General features: G+C 49.8%; 1 protein-coding gene across 1 annotated transcript in view; it reads right to left on the bottom strand.

Moving 5' to 3' along the window:
• CDC25A (cell division cycle 25A) overlaps window positions 1–22012 on the bottom strand; it is a 31145-nt gene that overhangs the window by 8120 nt on the left and 1013 nt on the right. Inside the window, exons 3-9 of the mRNA XM_088458494.1 lie at window positions 19562–19641; window positions 18102–18153; window positions 17444–17482; window positions 13738–13774; window positions 12137–12235; window positions 11789–11908; window positions 4426–4560 (exon numbers count right to left, since the gene is read on the bottom strand). Of these exons, the coding sequence (XP_088314620.1) occupies window positions 4426–4560; window positions 11789–11908; window positions 12137–12235; window positions 13738–13774; window positions 17444–17482; window positions 18102–18153; window positions 19562–19641 (562 nt within the window). The remainder of the gene's footprint in view (window positions 1–4425; window positions 4561–11788; window positions 11909–12136; window positions 12236–13737; window positions 13775–17443; window positions 17483–18101; window positions 18154–19561; window positions 19642–22012) is intronic.

Genomic DNA, 22012 nt, shown 5'->3' with positions numbered 1-22012 from the left:
ACCCTAGAGGTCAACAGGCTAGCATCCAAAGATGCTTCTCCAATGTAGGAGGCGGCATCTCTCATCTGTCCTAACAACGCCCCCTGGACGTCCGGAGATTCATCCGTAAACGTGTCCTCCAAGGCGTTGGCCCACCCCTCAATGGCCTTGGCCACCCAGGAGATGGCCATGGACGGCCGGGCTACAGCCCCTGAGAGAGAATAAATAGACTTTAGACAAGTCTCCACCTTCCTGTCCGTAGGATCCTTCAGCGAGGATATAGACGGCAATGGCAAAGTAGCACTCCTGATGAGGCGTGTTACATGGGAATCGACTGCAGGCGGAGTTTCCCATTTCTTACAATGCGCTTCCGGGAATGGATAATTGGACGCCAAGCGATTCTGTGGCAGGAAACGCTTACTGGGCGTCTGCCAGGCCACCGCCATGTGATCAGTCAACTGATCAGACAAGGGGAACGCTGCAGAAGTAACCTTAGCTTTTTTAAAACTAGGATACCTTGACTTGGGAGCGGGTGCCTCATCCTCAATCAGAAGAATAGCCCGCACCGCCTTAACCAGAGCCCGCACATTGATGGAAGACTTAGTGTCTACCTCCTGGACTGAGGCATCTGAGGCTGAGTCATCCTGTACCTCACCATCATCCGAGAACCCCTCAGAATCCGAAAGATGCGCAGCCTGTGCCATGACTGAGCGTTTAGACGCCCTGGAGGGCACGTCACTGCGCAACATCGACTGAAAAGCCGAAGATGCTGCCGCCAAATCTTGGACAGTGTGGGAAAGCGCATCCACCCAGGGTGGAGGAGCTGTCACAGGAGCCTGAAACGGCACCACAGCCGGCTGTGCCACAGGGGTGGACTGAATATACATTGGCAACCCCGCATAGGGACCAACAGGCTGAGACCCCGGGGGAGTCTGCAATAATTGTGGGACACCCGGGGAATGGGGGATGGCAGGCTGGGGCAACGCCCTAGTAGGGGCGGCAGTCGGGACCGACAGACGGTCCGCGATGGACACCAGCACCTGGGAAAACATCGCCCATGGTGGCTCCTGCGAAATGGGAGGTTTAGACGTACCAGGGACCGCCTGGCACCGTCCGCACAGGCCGTCCTGTGACAAATCCTCCCTATCCACTCCTGCAGAACAGCGCCTGCAGGAGAACAATGCTGGAGCCCCGGAGTGCTCAATCTCCTCCTCAGACATGACTTAGGAAGAAAACGTGCGCACTCACCAGTGTGCTGAACAACAGCCCACAATATGGTACTGTGTAGCACACAACTGTATGTGACGGACCTCACAAATACGTGATCTATATAGGTGAGGTCAGTAGAAACACCCTTCCCCCGCACACCTGTAGGGCTTGTAGGAGAAGGAAAGGGATAGGTACAGGCTGACAGTAAGTAGAAAAAAGACACAGACAGGCAGCACTAGCAAAAGTCACATACCATGCAGGAAGATATACTCACTGCACCTTTCCACTACAATCAACCTCCCAGATTCAGTGTCTGGGAGGGCTATAGTGCTGTGTACACTGTCCTTCTGCAGGGGAGAGGTACACAGGGGGACCGGTCCGCGTGCTCCCTGAGAGTATCCACGCTGCCAGTAAGAAAATGGCCGCTGGAGACCTCAGAGGAGGAGTGGCCGAGTATCTGCAGCTCAGCGACGCCAGACTCCGAGCTGAAAGGCGCGCTGAGCTGAGGGGAGGAGCCGCTAGACAGGGAAGGCTTCCTCCCCTGGCTAGCATATTAACCCCCGGGTTGCCGGCATCCCGCTTGCCGCGATATTAACCCTGGTGGTCTAGTGGTCTGGCGGGGTATGCCTCCGCTGGAGGGGGGGCCCGCCGCCACCGCTAGCGCCCCCGGTCTGTCCCCTAGACCGGGGGCATGGGACTGCATTTACAAGGAACCCGCGCACCGCCGCTAATCAGCGGTGCGCGGCTTACCTGATCTCCCCGGCGTCTTCCGGCAGCAGTCCCGGGGGAAGCCAGAGTCCGGCTAGTACAGACTCTGGCTTCCCCCGCCGCGATCCCCAGTTCAGTGCTGGCGTCGCGGCGCCAGCAGGGAGAAGGAGCGGCAGCGTGGGCGTCTGTACAGACAGCCCAGCGCTGCTGCTCTAGAGAAAAAACTAATAGTAAAAAATAAATAAATTTAACTAAGTTCAATAAAAAATTAAAAGCTTTAGGGGGCTGCTCCTGCAGCCCACCCCGCAGGGTGACCCGACTCCGGCCGGGCACCATCTAAAACTGAGGTGCCTGTGGCTCGGGGGCGGGGTATAGGGGAGGTTGGACCCAAGTGCATCCTGGGAGCAGCTAAAAGCTTTAACTCCGTGGTGCCCGAGGATCCAGGATCCAGCTATACCCCAAGGTCACCCTGTGGACCCCTATGGACCCTGAAGTAGAAAAACTGTTACACGTCACAGTGCAATAATTCATATATCAAATGAAAGGAAATTTAAAGCTGAATTCATTCAACACAATAAACAGAGGTGAAATATTTGCATTACAAGTGAAGTTATGCCGTGAAAAACACTTCGGACAGTAACATCATAAGTACACGTATTTTCACCCTATCAGTATTTCGTTGGGTATCCTTTATTTTTCAAGACAGCAGCACAGTGACGTGGCATTGAGCCAGTGTTCGGAGCTGTTCCTTCTTTATTATGTGGTGCCATGAGACAATTATAGCCTCAATTGTCTTTTATTGGATGGACGCCTCAGATGTACCAGTTTACAAACTGAACCACAAATGTTCTATGGGGTTCAGGTCTGGGCTGTTTCCTGGCCATCCCAGCACCTGTATGTCATTCTCCGTGAACTCCTTTTTGCATGTCCATGCAGTGTGGCAGGGAGCTGAATCCTGATGGTTAAAAAAAAAAAATGGGGCATTATCTGGAAAAAGATCCGATAGAAGGTAGTTTTGGTTGTAGGATGGTGTCAGTGTACTTTCTGCTGTTCAGTGTGCCACCTATGACATAAAGGCGGCCTACAGCATCTGCTATCATACATGCCCAGATCATAACACTTGTAGGATGGTATCAGTGTGCCATCTATTACATAAAGGCAGCCTACAGCATCTGCTGTCATACATGCCCAGATCAGAACACTTGTAGGATTCTTTGTTGTCGCTTGAATGCAATCTGGATGAATCTCTTCCCCGATGCGACGTCTCCGATATTTTCTCCCATCACTACCAAATATGGATATCTTAGTTTCGTCACTCCATATCACGTGTTCCCACTGACCTTCTGTCCATACAATGTGTTCTTTTGCCCACTATATTAGTTTCTGCCGCTGCTGTTTATTCAGCAATGGCTTTTTTCGGGGAATCCTACCTTTTAGGCCACCCTCCGTTAGTCTTCTCCGTACCGTTCTTGCACTGACAAAAACACCAGGTGCACTCAGGTCACTGCTAATGGCCGCAGATGACATCCATCTGTCCCTGACGCAAATTCGTTTTATTCTCCTATCAGCAGCTGTTATGCACTTTTTCCGGCCTTTTCCTTCTTTGTTGTGTATAGATTGTGTTTCCTGATGGCGTAAACAAAACTTTCGTATTCCTGATGTTGTTACATTCCCACCAACTTCACAATTGCTGCATACGAAAGACCATTTTCACGTAACGCCACAATCCTGGATCTCTTCCTGGGTGACCAGTCACCACTTTGCCTGGACGACATTAGTGTATTTATTTGTTACACCTTCGTTAGCACTAAATACACACAAACATCCAACCGTAATTACACTTCAGTAACCAACTTTATTCTGCAACATGAAACAGCCAGACTGACCTTTCCCACCTCTGTACATGACCTCGCACCCGCTCATAAACCACAGCTGATTGGTCCTCAGAACGACGATTCCGATTGGCTGGTAGTAGCTGTTACTACAATCCGCTTCTTAAATCTCACGCATTTGTGCTTCTTTGTCTGACTGAAAGTAGCATAACTTCCCTTGTAATGCAAATATTTAATCTGTTTATTGTGTTGTATTCAGCATTAAATTTCCTTTCATGTGATATATGAATCATTGCACTGCATGACGTGAAACAGGTTTTATAAGCATTCAAAGTTGATAAACATTCAAATTTCAAAAAGTGTCCGCAATTTTGGCCCCCAGTGTATATCAGACACTGGATAGAGTAAGAGGTGGGCACAGTACGGTGGTGGAAACGAGGCATGTTGGGCACAGGCAGTTTATTATACATATTCTATCACTAGGGTTACACTGGGCACAGGGACTCCGTATGTGTAATGTAGTAAGGAGCAGACGACCATTATACTGGGTATAGGGCTGTATGCAGTGGGAATGGGCTGGATACGCCGTGCCTTATGGTGAGGCTGCGCACAGCGGTGCAATAAGCCTCAACTGTGGTCTCCATAACAGAAGGACGAGCCCCACGTCTATTGGCTGCCATGTGCCACGTCGTCATACCTCCTCATCGTCTCCAACAAGCATGTCCAAGAAGCCATCGTCGCTGCCTTCAGTCGTAGTGGAAGTACAAGAGGACTTTCTTCTTAAAGGCAGATCGTATCCTCTGACCTCAGAGTCCTTCCCAGGAGAAGAAAACTGGGGGGAAAACCCATCACATTAAGTCTGGACACTTAAAATTTATATTTTGGGAAATGGGCCTAAGCAGGAGCAACGCTGGCGAAATACGACCTGGACACTGGTCAGGAACAGGTCACTGGTAAGACCACAGCACCAAGTAGTCCGATTTACAAGTGTTGGTGATCACATTAAATACCCAGGGGCTAAAGCGATAGGGTGCGAGCTTGTGCTGCTGCGGGAATTCATGCCAGCGGTTCCGTATTACAGCAGCAAACATTTTAATTACAAAACAAAGCTCGCACCTGGCAGTTAGGAGCTGATTGGTTGGTACTTTCTACTTTATAAGAGTTAGTACATCACCCCCACAATACATGTAAGCTGACAGAGGGAGAAGTACAGAGGAACAACTACACACACACACAATATACCATGTAAGCTGACAGAGGGAGAAGTACAGAGGAAGTACTACACAACAACAAGAGATATGGTAAGAACTTACCTTTGTTATCTCTGTTTCTACGAAGTCCATAGGGTCCACAGGGTTGACCTTGGGGTATAGGTTGGGAACCAAATCCGGGCACCACGCAGTTAAAGCTTTTAGCTCCCAGGATGCACTTGGGTCCACTCTCCCTATAACCCCGCCCCCCAGCCAGAGGCACCTCAGTTTGTAAGTAGCCAAAGGCCGGAGGAGGAGAGAAAAAGAGAGAGAAAACTGGAACACTCTAGAACCATACTCACAGAAAAGGAGATGGGAAACCGGTGACCAGTAACACAGCCCATATGAAGCCAGGTGCGTCAGGGCGGGCGCCCTTTGGACCCTATGGACGTCGTAGAAACAGAGATAACAAAGGTAAGTTCTTACCATCTCTCTTGTTTTCTACTTCAGGGTCCACAGGGTTGACCTTGGGGATGTCCCAAAGCAGTTCAACCAAGGGTGGGGACACTCCTGTGCTGAGAGGAGAATCAGTCGCCAAAAAGGAAGCATCCTGAGAGGCAAAGGAAACCAATGCCTAGAACCTTAAAAAGGTATGGACAGAAGACCACGTGGACACCTAGTAAGGCAAAACAGCCGAGGCGCCACAACGAGCCGCCCACGAGGGTTACATGGCCCGAGAAAAACAAGCCTCAACGACAGAAATGCCCACCCATGGGTAGGCCCCTGAGGAAGACATAAGAGGCCATCCAGCCAACATTTCATTATAGGCCGGCCATCGTTTCCTGTGAAAACCAGAAACCGCAGACCACCAATAAGGAGTCTGATTACCATAAGGAACTTGAACAGATCACATAAAGCCAAAGAGGCCGGACCACAGTCAATGAGGCCACACCAGCCGAGAGGACTGGGGACTGAATGGCCGTACCATAAGTTCCAGAATAATATGGAACCTAAAAACCACTCTAAGAAGAAACAGGGCGAGAGCAACTCACACCCTGACATGATGCCCTCCAGAAGAGGGAGCCACATGAGAACGCTCCCAATTCAGGGGGGGGGGGGGGGGCGTTTGAGAGAGAGAGGGACCCCCTAGGGAGGACAAGTGGAGGCATAATCCAGAAACCACTCCAAAGGATGAACTGGATACCAGAGCAGAGCAATTCCATATCTTAACCATACCGACAGTGTAGAGATCCGCACTGTCAAGAAGGCCAGGCCAAGGGTGAAACCCAAGCCAGCCGGAAGGAATGCCAGAACATCTGGAAATCCTGGATCGTATCGACAGGTATGATACCATAAGAATTATGTATGCCACAGTCCGTGGCAGATCCCAGCAAAGTCTGGCCTATCTGCTCTAAACATCTCAATGAAGACAGAGCCAGGGAAGCCCTAGGACCACAGTAGGGGCGCAGTCAAAGACAAACGATCCAGGTCCAGGGAAAAACAAGGACCCTGAGACAACAGGTCCAGATAGTGAAGCAGTAGGAACGAAGCATCGATGAGGAGACTCATAAAATCTTAGTACCAGTGATGTCTGGGACGAACTGGAGCCCCCAGAAGGAAAGCCCCTCCGTCTCGAATTAAACTTCCGAAGACCTCGAGGAAGAAGGGAGACCGGAGGACACAGGTACACAAAGTGGAAGGACCACTTCACTGACAAAGTCACTGAAGGTAGCTTCAGTACTCCTAGAGCTGGACTGTAACACCGGTAATGTGTGATCAAGTCAGAAGGCCATGTGGATCAATCCCCTCAGGGAGGCCCCCTCTGCTCACCAGGAGTTGAAACCTCTTGGAGAAGAGACTAGTCCCCGGGATGCACGTCGTGAGGGCTGAGGAAGCCCGCTTCCCAATTGAGAGCTCCGGGAATAAACACTGCAGAGTTGGCCAGGAGAAGACCCTTGGACTATGTGAGAATGGATGACATTCCTGACATTGCCACCCAACTACCAGTGTTGCCTAGATGGAAGCCACTGTCGGACTGAACCTATTCAGGTTTACCGTGACATATGGGTTAGGCCAGAATGAAGGTCCAAGACAGCCTAAAGTATCAACAAGTTAAGTGGCAGGGCAGAAGCGACAGACGTCCAGCTGCCCCGAAACGAATGCGGACCAGACACTGTCTGTAGCAAAGAACACCCTGGACGAGATGGCCATAGCCACCCGGACAGAAACCAACTCGCCTCCGGAGAAAGTATCATCGTTCGAACAGCGATCCGATGGAAAAAAACTCGATCCATCTGGAGGGGAGTCAATTATGGCAAGGCCTGGAATGGAACTGAGCACATTCCACCCTACCAAAAGGTAGACACTCTGGTAGACCGCGCATCACAAAGAGTAATGACATATGTCGACTGCGTAGATATCCGCACACTCCAAGTTGAAGAGTGGAGATCTTGTCTTGCGCCAGAAAAATTCTCAGATTCTGAGAATCCAGCAGTGCTCCCAGATGAAGAAAACCCTGTGAGGGATGCAGGGAGGACTTTTTCTCCGTTGACTAATTATCTGTGCCGAGAAGAAGCCACGGTTATCCTGACCTGGCGGTAAAGTACCTTGGTGATCCTGCTAAAAGCAGGAGACCGTCCAGAGAAAGGAGCATTCGGATACACTGAACAGGTGAACTGTCAGAAAATCCATAAGGCTGGTAAACCCCGGTGGAGTTGAGGACAGTCCCAAAAGGCAGAGCCCGAAACTTACAAGTGTTGCTGTGGCACAGCAAACCTGAACCCATGCTGATGAGAGGGCTCTGTATGTACCCGTAGGTACGTATCCTGAATACTCAGATATACCATAAAATCCCCAGGTACCAAACGTCGGATGATGGAGCATGGACGAATCCACCTGAGTCCAGGCACAGTTGGAATCTGATTCAGGGATTTGAGACAGAGTATAGGCAAATGAGGACCAGTCGGTCACCGCCCCAGAAAGAAAGTAGAACAACCAGTCTCTCACTGAGATAGTGAGGCTGGCCGAAATAGCTCTGTTTACCACAAAGACTGTATAGCTTTCTGGGATTGTAAGGCCCTGATCGGGTCTGAAGAAGGGCCCGTGTAACAATGCCTGTGAGGAGGCTGCCTGAGCAATGAGAGGCCATTGAGAATCAGTACCTCACTCTGGAATTCCCCAGATGTAGACCTGTCCCGTCAGGCTGAGGGTATATCCTCAGGTGTAGAAACAGGGTCGTCCGGAAGTCCAGGACTGCTCGGTACTGGATATGGTGGCCCCCGTGGAGGCCGACAGCCTAGGAAAAAACAGGCCTTTAGGCTGACCCTGAGGACAAAAAGACTTAACAGAGTTAGTCCGAATGTAGTGGAAGTAGCTAAAGACGGTATCTCCCCATTAGTGATACTGCCAATGATGCAACGATCTTGTCAAGGTCAGGACCAAACAAGATCTTCCCCATGGAAGGAGTGTGCACCTCTGCTTTCCCATAACGCAGCCATAGGGTATTGCAGCGGATACAGACGCCGCCGAAACCCTGAAAGTTAGAAGACCGGCATCCAATGTAGGTAATCCCACATATGACAACTGCATATTTTATGTGAGCGGCAAAAGATATTTGAACCCCAGACGTGTTGGAGGGGAAAAACGTCACAAAAGCATCACCATGCGATGGCCATGGTAGGACGGGCAACAGGCCCTGAAAACGAGTACATTGATTTCAGGCAAAGTTACCACCTACGGATCCGTAAAATCCGTCCAGGCCGGGATGGGAGGCGTATTAATGCCTGTAACCCGACGATTAACATACAAATCCATCCCAGAAGGGGATTTCCATTACTTGTGAGGACCCTCAGGGAATGGGAAACAGGAGGCCTTTGTGACTCCTCGTATCTGGCGACAGCCAGACTCCAGCTAGGAGATCCACCCGCTGGGTAGAAAACGGGAGATGTATGATACAGGTGCAGGATCGACATTCTCTATATCCAGAATGAACCCGGCTACCAGCCCCAAAGCAGGGATAATAATACTTGAAATCGGCTCCCCCATGTGAGAGGGAAAGAGCAGAATACACCATCCAGTTCACAGCAGAGCCACTGGGAAGTAACCACAGGGCGTATATCACGCCAATTAGTATTTTGTATAAAACGACCTTCCACCAGGGTGGCCGTTGTGGTAATCCCTGCAAGGGGAATGACAGACCGATGTGGTATCGGAGGTAATTCATGTACTGTGAAAAACCCCGGCGGGGAGCGATAGTCTGTTGCACAGGGGTAAATTTCAAGAAATTGCGAGATACCCAGAGTTCAAAAGGGCAGTATGGTGAAGTAACTCCAAGCGAGTGACGACAATGGGGCCCGCCCGGCGATCCTCAAAGGAGAGGATCCTGAGAAATAAACCGCCCTTTAAGGGGGTCGTGCAAGGGGCCCGGCACCAGATGGCGCCGCATACATAAACCTTTCTGAGTTAAAATCCTCCGCACTACTACCTGCAGGCTATGACTTGCAGGATAGCAATAATGGGTGCAGTATCGTGTGCAATCTCCTGGTCAGATATATCTGACTATCTTGACGGAAATATTAAGCAGCGCCATACCAGTCCTGACTGACGCTAAGATTAGCTGCAGGGACCAATTATCAGCGTATGCAACTCACAGTGCCATCTAAAATATGGCAACGTGCAGCACGCAACAGTATGTGACAAACCTCACAGATATTAACAAGTATATATGTGAGGCCTCAGAACCACCCCAGGTACACCTGTATTAGGGCAGATAAAGAAAAGTGATAGATATACACTGACAGGTGAGAGAAAAAGCAGACAGTCAGCACTAGCATAAGTCACATACAATGCAGAAAAATATATATACATACATAAGCATGACATAATATACTGCACAATGTCGCTACATTCAACTGCCCAGATTCAGTGTCTGGGAAGGCTATAGCGCTGTGTACACTCACCCAAAATGGCCAGGTACGCAGGGGGACTGGGCTCACTGACATCCTAAGAGTTCTGCAGCACCACAGAGAGAAAATGGCCGCTGGAGACCTCAGAAGAAGCGTGGCCCGCGGAGGAAGCAGCTCAGCGACGCCAGACTGCGTGTTGAAAGGCGCGCTGAGCTGAGGGGAGGAGCCGCTAGACAGGGAAGGCTTCCTCCCCTGGCTAGCAATTAACCCCCCGGGATGGCGGCTCCCGCTGCCGCTATAATTCCTGGTGGGCTGTGGACACGCGGGGTATGCCTCCATGGAGGGGGAGCCCGCCGCCACCGCTAGCGCCTCCGGTCTGTCCCCGGAGACATAAGGCTGCATGTACACGCGGGTCACCGCAAGCGGTGACCACGCGACTTACCTGTCCCCGTCGATCCGGCAGCAGCCCAGGGATTCCTCCAGAGCCCGGCTAGTACAGACTCTGGGGTCCTGCTGCGATCCCCAGATCTGTACTGGCGTCGCAGCGCCGGCGGGGTGTAGGAGCGGCAGCTCAGACGTCCATTGGACAGTCTGATGCTGCCGCTCTGAAGAGTAGTAAAAAAAATTAAATAAAACTCTTTTAAAATAAATTTTAAGCTTAGGGGCTGCTAAGCAGCCCCCCTGCAGTAACGGTGACACGACTCCGGCCGGGCACCAACTTAATCTGAGGTGCCTCTGGCTGGGGGGCAGGGTTATAGGGAGAGTGGACCCAAGTGCATCCTGGGAGCTAAAAGCTTTAACTGCGCAGTGCCTGGATTTGGTTCCAAACCTATACCCCAAGGTCAACCCCTTATGGACCCTGAAGTAGAAATACCATGTAAGCTGACAGAGGGAGAAGTACAGAGGAACAACTACACACAATATGCCATGTAAGCTTACAGAGGAACAACTACACACATACTATACCATGTAAGCTGACAGAGGGTGAAGTACAGAGGAAGTACTACACACAATATACCATGTAAGCTTACAGAGGAACAACTACACACATACTATACCATGTAAGCTGACAGAGGGAGAAGTACAGAGGAACAACTACACAATATACCATGTAAGCTGACAGAGGGAGAAGTACAGAGGAACAACTACACACACACACACACAATATACCATGTAAGCTGACAGAGGGAGAAGTACAGAGGAACAACTACACAATATACCATGTAAGCTGACAGAGGGAGAAGTACAGAGGAACAACTACACACAATATGCCATGTAAGCTTACAGAGGAACAACTACACACATACTATACCATGTAAGCTGACAGAGGGAGAAGTACAGTGGAATAACTACACACATACTATACCATGTAAGCTGACAGAGGGAGAAGTACAGAGGAACAACTACACAATATACCATGTAAGCTGACAGAGGGTGAAGTACAGAGGAACAACTACACAATATGCCATGTAAGCTGACAGAGGGAGAAGTACAGAGGAACAACTACACACAATATGCCATGTAAGCTTACAGAGGAACAACTACACACATACTATACCATGTAAGCTGACAGAGGGAGAAGTACAGTGGAATAACTACACACATACTATACCATGTAAGCTGACAGAGGGAGAAGTACAGTGGAATAACTACACACATACTATACCATGTAAGCTGACAGAGGGAGAAGTACAGAGGAACAACTACACAATATACCATGTAAGCTGACAGAGGGTGAAGTACAGAGGAACAACTACACACACACACAATATACCATGTAAGCTGACAGAGGGAGAAGTACAGAGGAACAACTACACAATATACCATGTAAGCTTACAGAGGAACAACTACACACATACTATACCATGTAAGCTGACAGAGGGAGAAGTACAATGGAATAACTACACACAATATACCATGTAAGCTGACAGAGGGAGAAGTACAGAGGAACAACTACACAATATACCATGCATGCTGGTGCAGACTTCTGCCGTTGTACAAGCGCTTCCTTGCCATCCGCCTGGCACCGAAGCCGCATTGAGCCTCGGAAGCTTGGTCTAACTGGCATTTTGAACTGGAAGGTTTCCTGGAAATATAATGGAATACGACCAAGTCAGCGGTGATCCCCATTACCATAACAGACTAAGACCAAGCTCATAACAGCCAAGAAAAGCTGGGAATCTACTCTTAGCCCACGTACAGCCACGATTTTACATTTCTATATAAGACAGTGATGTTGTCCACCAGCAGAAGAGATCGGAAAAAAGCCCCCACCAGGTTTTCTACGTCAGACACTTATGCGCAATGTACGTACATTTTCTTTGTTCTCCGATACACTAGGTTCAAAAACGTCACAATCCAGGGAGTCTGAGAGATTCCTCTTGAACGCAGGGCTCGAGCCCAGGAATTTTTGCTGAGAATATAAAGCAAGTCTGTAAGGTCACAGTATACGTCTGCTTACAGCATCTTAGCACTTTCAGAAACAAAACTTCATAAAACAAAGATGTCAGTCAACACTAGGCGCTCCCAAGTCCTGGGGGTTTATTTACCCAAGTGCAGGGTTCTATGGGCAACATCTCCAAAAACCCACATTTTAATATACCACCTTGGCTCGTATGCATTAGTGATGTAATCATATAGCATCACCACATGAATACCTAGCCGATCGCTATAAAGGGCCTGATGTGACCTCGCAGCACACAAATTAGGCGATAGAGATTTATACAGCGGAGTTGCTGAGAATCTAGAGCAGTGCTGACACCTTAATATACAGCTGTGGTAGAACCTCCACGGTCCCTGCATTACACAGGGATGATATGTAGCCAGCTGCTGCCACTACTGCATACATCAGATTAGGGGGCACGTTTATTCATTATTGGGTTTAGATCCGACGACAATCTCATTGCAGCAATAAGAAATGATGTATCGCCGGGATGTTACAGAACGTACACGCAGGGAGAGGGGCTCAGATAAGAGACAATCACTGTGATGTATAAAGGCAATGTGATCGCTAATACACCCCCCCCCCCCCCAAGGGATATCTGACAAAATATTCCGATAAGCCCCCAAGTAAGTATTAATAGTAAGTAAAGAGCAAGGTGTTCATAAAGCTTCTCTGTCTGCAGAACCTATCCAAACTCCTGAGTACCTGCGCTGCTCAGCTATTGGCATGTTACTTATTACACTGTAACCAAAGATCGCCCATTCCCTGCGCTGCTCAGCCATTGGCATGTTACTTATTACACTGTAACCAAAGATCGCCTATTACCTGTGCTGCTCAGCCATTGGCATGTTACTTATTACACTGTAACCAAAGATCACCCATTACCTGCGCTGCCCAGCCATTGGCATGTTACTTATTACACTGTAACCAAAGATCACCCATTACCTGCGCTGCTCAGCCATTGGCATGTTACTTATTACACTGTAACCAGAGATCACCCATTACCTGCGCTGCTCAGCCATTGGCATGTTACTTATTACACTGTAACCAGAGATCGCCCATTACCTGCGCTGCTCAGCCATTGGCATGTTACTTATTACACTGTAACCAAAGATCACCCATTACCTGCGCTGCTCAGCCATTGGCATGTTACTTATTACACTGTAACCAGTGATCGCCCATTACCTGCGCTGCTCAGCCATTGGCATGTTACTTATTACACTAACCAAAGATCGCCCATTACCTGCGCTGCTCAGCCATTGGCATGTTACTTATTACACTGTAACCAAAGATCACCCATTACCTGCGCTGCCCAGCCATTGGCATGTTACTTATTACACTGTAACCAAAGATCGCCCATTACCTGCGCTGCAGTATAAATATCCCCAGCCTGTATTCAGTCTGATGCTGCTCTATGAAACAGTCACAGCAGCGCCCATTACAGCGACTAAAACTAATGCGCATTCACTCACCGGCAGGGAGCGCCTCCTTCCCAAAGGTAACTTTGTTCTGAAACAAAAAAAAAAAAAACACGTTAAAGGGTCAGATAATGAGAAAGACTCCACTTACAGCTGAACATATAATTAGTGTGAGGAGACCAGGGAAAAGGACGTCTAGGACTTGTCTGCATGCTGAAAAGAGTTAACCCCATGTGACCGGACACCTTTCGCCTAGGCCGTCCCTGGTCACGGGTCAGCGCTTTTGGACTCCCACTCACCGTCAGTGACCGCCTGTCATTGACTCCACCCACTGCGCCGTGGGCGTTTAACGATGCTGCCACCACCAAACTCTACCATCTGCGTTTGGAACCGCTTATTAGGTACACTCAGGCTCCTGCCTCGGAACCTGGAACCGTTTCTGCTGCGTATGCGTTTGACTAACTGCGGATACACCTCCTGATTGGTGTCGGCTGTTCCCACCTGATCCCTCGCAATGGACCAGGTCTGCACGGTAGCTGGCAGAGGGCTTGAACTTGGAGACACGGAGCTCTTACCCAGAACAGCAGAACGGAATAGCGTTTTGGCACAATTCTGTTGGTCGCAGGATTGAGTCAATTGAAGTAAAGGCAAACGGTGTTTATTTGCTCAAAATCTTAAAGAAGACTCAACCTTCTGTCTGAAGGGGAATATCACACAGAAATCAAACAGCAATTCTCCACAAAGGATTGTCAAAGAAGTACCACATACAGGAATCTTATCAGCAGGTCTCCTCCTCATAGAAGTTACAGGGTTGTACCACAATACAGGGCTCACAGTCCCTCTTTTTATGTCATTCTAACACACACTTCCACAGGGGGTAAGTCTAGCCACATGCACATTTAACTATGGACAGTGGGGAGTGGTTACTCCCCTGAGCCTACCTGGTGTTTTGGTCACCACCCAGGAGTCAGCTCGTCTAGGGCCAGGGGAGGTTTTCCTAAAAAACCATACTTCCAGGAATCTGCTAAGGGACCAGCCCAGCCACCTTTGCCTGAATCTGAGCTCCAGAGGTGGGAAAGCAGGGTCCCCGGGCACGGTGTCCTGGCCACGGAATGGAAGGTATTTTGAAGCTCCCTGAAATGGTTATCTGGCTGCCTTAGCCAGCTCCCTATGATGCACCCCTCATACCATTTCCAGGCATGAGGCTGCATAGGGGGACATTTTATCTCCTCTGGAAGGGGCTGGGGGTTCCAGCAGCCCACTGAGGACTCTGGATCCCCTGGCTGTCCAGAGCATCACAGATAAGTGCACTTTACTTAAATTATACATTTAAATACATTCACCGTTTGTGCCTGTGCCCAGCATCAGCCCAGGACCTCCTGTTCTGGCTCAGTGCTGCACATACATTTTATATACATTGTGTGTTATAACCACATGTACATCTGTGCTATTTATACTGTGCCCAGCGCTGGGCTCCCTTATTCCTGCAGTCCTGGACTGCTGGGGCTCCACCAGGGGTTAGTCCTCCTGAGCGCAGCAGCACAGAACTCTGGCTGCGAGTGCTCCATACTGCCCTCTCTCAGCACTGCGCACCAGGGGTTAAACCTGCCATCGCCGCTCGGCCGGAGCTAGACTCCGGCAGCATGCAGTGCTTCAGACAGTCCCCCCACACACCCGGCGCCGGTAATACATTTTAACATGGCGCCTAGCGCCCCTTTGTCCATTTAAAAATGGCGCAGCAGCACAGGGGTTAACCCCTTCAGTGTCGCAGCAGCCATTACCCCTGTGTGGCTGGCCTCCGGCCACAACCCATTTCTGTGTTCTTAAATTGAAGAACTCAGTCTGCATGTCTCATACAGGAAGTTTGTCAGCAGCAGACAGCAAGGGAGTGTTCCTGTTACAAAGCCCTCCTCCTCCCTCTCTAGAAAGACTGACAACAGGGCCCACGAGAGAGTGAGTGAGTGGCAGTAGGGTGGTGCAGCAAGGGGAATTGTGGGATAGTGTGTGAGTACAGTGTGACTCTGGAGGTTGGGGGGTGTTGTCCCCTCTTCTCAGTGTCTTTACATATATAGCAGCTCTGTGTGCCCTGCTACAGCTGCCATGGCTGACCAGGTAGGGAGGAGATATACAGCAGCTCTGTGTGCTCTGCTACAGCTGCCATTGCTGGCCAGGTAGGGAGGAGATATACAGCAGCCCTGTGTGCACTGCTACAGCTGTCATTGCTAGCCAGGTAGGGAGGAGATATACAGCAGCCCTGTGTGCCCTGCTACAGCTGCCATTGCTGACCAGGTAGGGAGGAGATATACAGCAGCCCTGTGCGCTCTGCTACAGCTGTCATTGCTGGCCAGGTAGGGAGGAGATATACAGCAGCTGGAAAAGATGTTGCTGAACTCTGAGTGGACTTTGATATAACCTATTGTTTGCTGGATTTCTGTGTCTGCATGAATAAATTTCATCTTGCCTTCATTATAACCTGCTCCACTGTGTGATCCATGAACCCTGGGATACCCAGGTCCCCCAATATCCTCACAATTAATGTGAACATTGTAAAGTAACAGGCTAAACCGTGCAGCTCATCACAAACTACCTCCCTTGGGAAACAGGCTCCAGTAATCCACGTTACCTCTAAGCCTAGCTCTATAGCTCCAGTAATCCACACTGCCACTTTACCTCTAAACCTAGCTCTATAGCTCCAGTAATCCACACTGCCACCTTACCTCTAAGCCCAACACCATAGCTCCAGTAATCCACACTGCCACCTTACCTCTAAGCCTAGCTCTATAGCTCCAGTAATCCACACTGCCACGTTACCTCTAAGCCCAACACCATAGCTCCAGTAATCCACACTGCCACTTTACCTCTAAACCTAGCTCTATAGCTCCAGTAATCCACACTGCCACCTTACCTCTAAGCCCAACACCATAGCTCCAGTAATCCACACTGCCACGTTACCTCTAAGCCTAGCTCTATAGCTCCAGTAATCCACACTGCCACTTTACCTCTAAACCTAGCTCTATAGCTCCAGTAATCCACACTGCCACCTTACCTCTAAACCCAACACCATAGCTCCAGTAATCCACACTGCCACCTTACCTCTAAGCCTAGCTCTATAGCTCCAGTAATCCACACTGCCACGTTACCTCTAAGCCTAGCTCTATAGCTCCAGTAATCCACACTGCCACTTTACCTCTAAACCTAGCTCTATAGCTCCAGTAATCCACTCTGCCACGTTACCTCTAAACCTAGCTCTATAGCTCCAGTAATCCACTGCCACGTTACCTCTAAACCTAGCTCTATAGCTCCAGTAATCCACACTGCCACGTTACCTCTAAGCCCAACACCATAGCTCCAGTAATCCACACTGCCACGTTACCACTAAGCCCAACACCATCGCTCCAGTAATCCACACTGCCACCATACCTCTAAGCCTAGCTCTATAGCTCCAGTAATCCACACTGCCACGTTACCTCTAAGCCTAGCTCTACAGCTCCAGTAACCCACACTGCCACCTTACCTCTAAGCCCAACTCCAGAGTGGTGCTTGTTGGGAAAAACATCCCTTTACTTTTATAGCAGCAGCATATTCCATTGAGAGTTTAATCTACGATAAGAGGAAGTTGCCCACCTCCTTTCACTTCTTAACATGTGCTTCATGCCCTGCATTGGCGATTTTCCAAGCAGCCCTGGAAGAACAAAACCCTGAACCAATCCCAGTGACAGAAGAGATTACTACATAGTGGACGGCACAATGTGGTACTTACGTCATTATTCGACTGGAATCAAAGAGCGATTTCTCAAACCTAAAACCAAAAATAGTCATCAGAACGTCAGCAGCCAGATAGTCACCAAGAAGATACGAGGCTTTGTATTGTATAGCTCAGATATAGTGCGCTGTAGTCCGTACCATGGTAGTGAGCGCACAGCCATGCCGCTACACAATGAAATCAGGAACCGCAGTTACACTAAGACAATCGCCCATATAAGACCATGACAGTTATTACCCAGTTGAACGATGCTGCAGATCCACAACACAGCTCGGGTTCCTGGCACCAGGCTAACCTTCCAGTGCTAGGCAGCAGGTACATTACACATCCACCACCGCACCATACTACTGTTACAGTAATAGGGACACATGTAGCCGACATGACTGAGCTCACCCTACGGCCAGCCACAGCGTTAGGCAGGGCCAGAACATAATAGCTACAGGGAAAGACTGGCCGGGTACAAGTATAGCGCTGCAGCATGAGGGGGAAAGTGCTGAACATAACGGTGCCACCAGCTAGAGGTAATGTGAGCGCAGACACCCAATCTATATAGCAGCTACCCGTGAATATACAATAAAGCCTTCTCCCTTATTGCTGAGATCAGCTCTGAAGACAAAGGTCATCTCATATAACCAGAGTTATCTTTGGTACTCACGTTTCCTCCAGGTCTCTTAAGCTCATTACATCGGGGGAGTCAAGACCAAGGCCTGGAAACAAACAGTAACAGTGAGGACCAGTCCTAAATAAGTAACACGTGCCAACACCTGGGACCAGGGAAAATACAGCCGCAGCCCAGAAATACAGGTCTAATGCTTCCTGACCCACTCCTCCCCATGCCATCAATCCCTATACAGAGAGCACCACAATGGACAACATGGTATATAGAGATTTCTCTCCAACTCTAGAGCTCCGGAAACTTGTGTCACCTACATGAGGCTCATTCCAAGTATTGCGTTACCTTCCAGGAAAGGAATAACACACTTATAGCGAGAAGTCTGTTATTGCCCAACTATAACACAATAACCAGAACTGCATACACCCTGCAATTAACCCTGAAAGGAAAGTCCCCAATTACTAAAAGGTATAGTAACAGGACTGTACTACACAACTACAGCACAATACACTGCTTATAGGCCACTCTCCTCTGTACTACACAACTACAGCACAATACACTGCTTATAGGCCACTCACCCCTGTACTACACAACTACAGCACAATACACTGCTTATAGGCCACTCACCCCTGTACTACACAACTACAGCACAATACACTGCTTATAGGCCACTCACCCCTGTACTACACAACTACAGCACAATACACTGCTTATAGGCCACTCACCCCTGTACTACACAACTACAGCACAATACACTGCTTATAGGCCACTCACCCCTGTACTACACACCTACAGCACAATACACTGCTTATAGGCCACTCACCCCTGTACTACACAACTACAGCACAATACACTGCTTATAGGCCACTCATCCCTGTACTACACAACTACAGCACAATACACTGCTTATAGGCCACTCACCCCTGTACTACACAACTACAGCACAATACACTGCTTATAGGCCACTCACCACTGTACTACACAACTACAGCACAATACACTGCTTATAGGCCACTCACCCCTGTACTACACAACTACAGCACAATACACTGCTTATAGGCCACTCACCACTACTACAGCACAATACACTGCTTATAGGCCACTCACCCCTGTACTACACAACTACAGCACAATACACTGCTTATAGGCCACTCACCCCTGTACTACACAACTACAGCACAATACACTGCTTATAGGCCACTCACCACTGTATTACACAACTACAGCACAATACACTGCTTATAGGCCACTCACCACTGTACTACACAACTACAGCACATTACACTGCTTATAGGCCACTCACCACTGTACTACACAACTACAGCACAATACACTGCTGCACTATACAGCTATAGGCAGACGCCCTGCGCGGCAACCATCTTATAGGCCACTCGCCACTTTACATTGACCCACAAGAGCGATGGGATATTTCCCCATGTCTACTCTGATGCCCAAACCCTACAACGCTGAAGCCGGGGGCTTACAGACGCCAGCTCACTCACCAGCATCCATGGACTCTGTAGAATCCGTCCTCAGCATAGGCCAGTGGTCCGCCAGCTTGCGCTTGGGGGTTTCACATTGACTGCAGAGACAGTAGAATCTCACATCACAGCACAGCAGGGGCACCAGGAACCACTCGCCACAGCACAGCAGGGGCACCAGGAACCACTCGCCACAGCACAGCAGGGGCACCAGGAACCACTCGCCACAGCACAGCAGGGGCACCAGGAACCACTCGCCACAGCACAGCAGGGGCACCAGGAACCACTCAGCACAGCAGGGACACAGGAACCACACAGCACAGCACAGCAGGGACACAGGAACCACACAGCACAGCATAGCAGGGACACAGGAACCACACAGCACAGCACAGCATAGCAGGGACACAGGAACCACTCGTCACAGCACAGCATAGCAAGGACACAGGAACCACTCGTCACAGCACAGCATAGCAAGGACACAGGAACCACTCGTCACAGCACAGCATAGCAGGGACACAGGAACCACTCGTCACAGCACAGCATAGCAAGGACACAGGAACCACTCGTCACAGCAAAGCATAGCAAGGACACAGGAACCACTCGTCACAGCACAGCATAGCAGGGACACAGGAACCACTCGTCACAGCACAGCATAGCAGGGACACAGGAACCACTCGTCACAGCACAGCATAGCAGGGACACAGGAACCACTCGTCACAGCACAGCATAGCAGGGACACAGGAACCACTCGTCACAGCACAGCATAGCAGGGACACAGGAACCACTCGTCACAGCACAGCATAGCAGGGACACAGGAACCACTCGTCACAGCAAAGCATAGCAAGGACACAGGAACCACTCGTCACAGCACAGCATAGCAGGGACACAGGAACCACTCGTCACAGCACAGCATAGCAGGGACACAGGAACCACTCGTCACAGCAAAGCATAGCAAGGACACAGGAACCACTCGTCACAGCACAGCATAGCAGGGACACAGGAACCACTCGTCACAGCACAGCATAGCAGGGACACAGGAACCACTCGTCACAGCATAGCATAGCATAGCAAGGACACAGGAACCACTCATCTGAATTCGCAGTTGCTCAAATTAAAATCTGTAACTCAATTTAAAATAAGAGTTAGAAATAAACAAGATATACAGCACAGTGGTTAGTATTGTTGTCTCACAGCACTAGGTCATGGGTTAGATTCCAATAAGTGACCTATATGTGTGGAGTTTGAATGTTCTCCCCTTGACTGTGGGTTTCTTACAGGTTAATCAGGTTCCACCCCAGCACAAATGCACAGTATATATTGGTATGGTAACTGGCTACTGACAAATTAAGCCTCTAGTATGTGTGCATGTCTGTTCTCACCAGGGCATTTATGTTACAGCACCTTGGGCCAGCCAGCGGGTGGTACTCACTGAGCCGAGCAGCCATTTATAATGGAAGTTCGGCGTACTGACTCAACAGCCCTAACTCCTCTAATGCCAAGCAGGCACATGCAACCTCCAATGCCAAGTATCTAATGCCCCTACCCATGCACACCATGCTTTGCACAGCACCACATCACCCACGCAGACTAGTACATACCTCCTCCGTTGACACATGTACTGGCCCAACCCAGGCACATGCCAGCCCATCAGCCGCTCAGACTGGTACATGCCTCCACCAATGTCAAGCATCTACAGGCCCAAACCATGCATGGGTTGGGCCTGTGAAGACATGTACCAGGATGGCCCCTTCCACAGCAGCACATCACACGCTCAGATTGCGTACATACCACTTCCATTGACACATGTATAGGTCCAACTCAGGCATGCCATCCCCTCCACAACACCCGCATGCCACCTCCATTGCTACACATGTACAGGACAAACCCAGGCACATGCCACCCCTTTCACAGCCCATTACTCACTGAGTGGTACATGGCACCTCCAATGCCAAGCAGGTTTTAGCCCAACCCAAGGACATGCCATCCCTTCCACAGCCCACACCCACGAAGACTGGTACATGCCTCCTCCACTGCCATACATGCACATCACCTACACATACTGGTAGATGCCACACATACAGGCCTAACCGAGGCACATACCATCCCTTCCACACTCAGGAGTACAGGCCATCCCTTCCCCAACACATCAGACTGGTACATGCCATCCCCTCCCCATCACCTGCTCATACTGGTACATGCCACCTCCAATGCCACATATGCGTGCAGGCCCAATCCAGGCACATACCATCCCTTCCACACTCACTCAGGAGTACAGGCCATCCCTTCCCCAACACATCAGACTGGTACATGCCATCCCTTCCCCTACACATCAGACTGGTACATGCCATCCCTTCCCCTACACATCAGACTGGTACATGCCATCCCTTCCCCTACACATCAGACTGGTACATGCCATCCCTTCCCCTACACATTAGACTGGTACATGCCATCCCTTCCCCTACACATCAGACT

Source organism: Taudactylus pleione, unplaced genomic scaffold (genome assembly GCF_031769625.1).
Source record: "Taudactylus pleione unplaced genomic scaffold, aTauple2 ptg000838l, whole genome shotgun sequence".
NCBI classification, from domain to species: Eukaryota; Metazoa; Chordata; class Amphibia; order Anura; family Myobatrachidae; genus Taudactylus; species Taudactylus pleione.
Note: the sequence above shows the minus strand (reverse complement) of the source record. Positions and strands in the feature narration are given on the sequence as shown.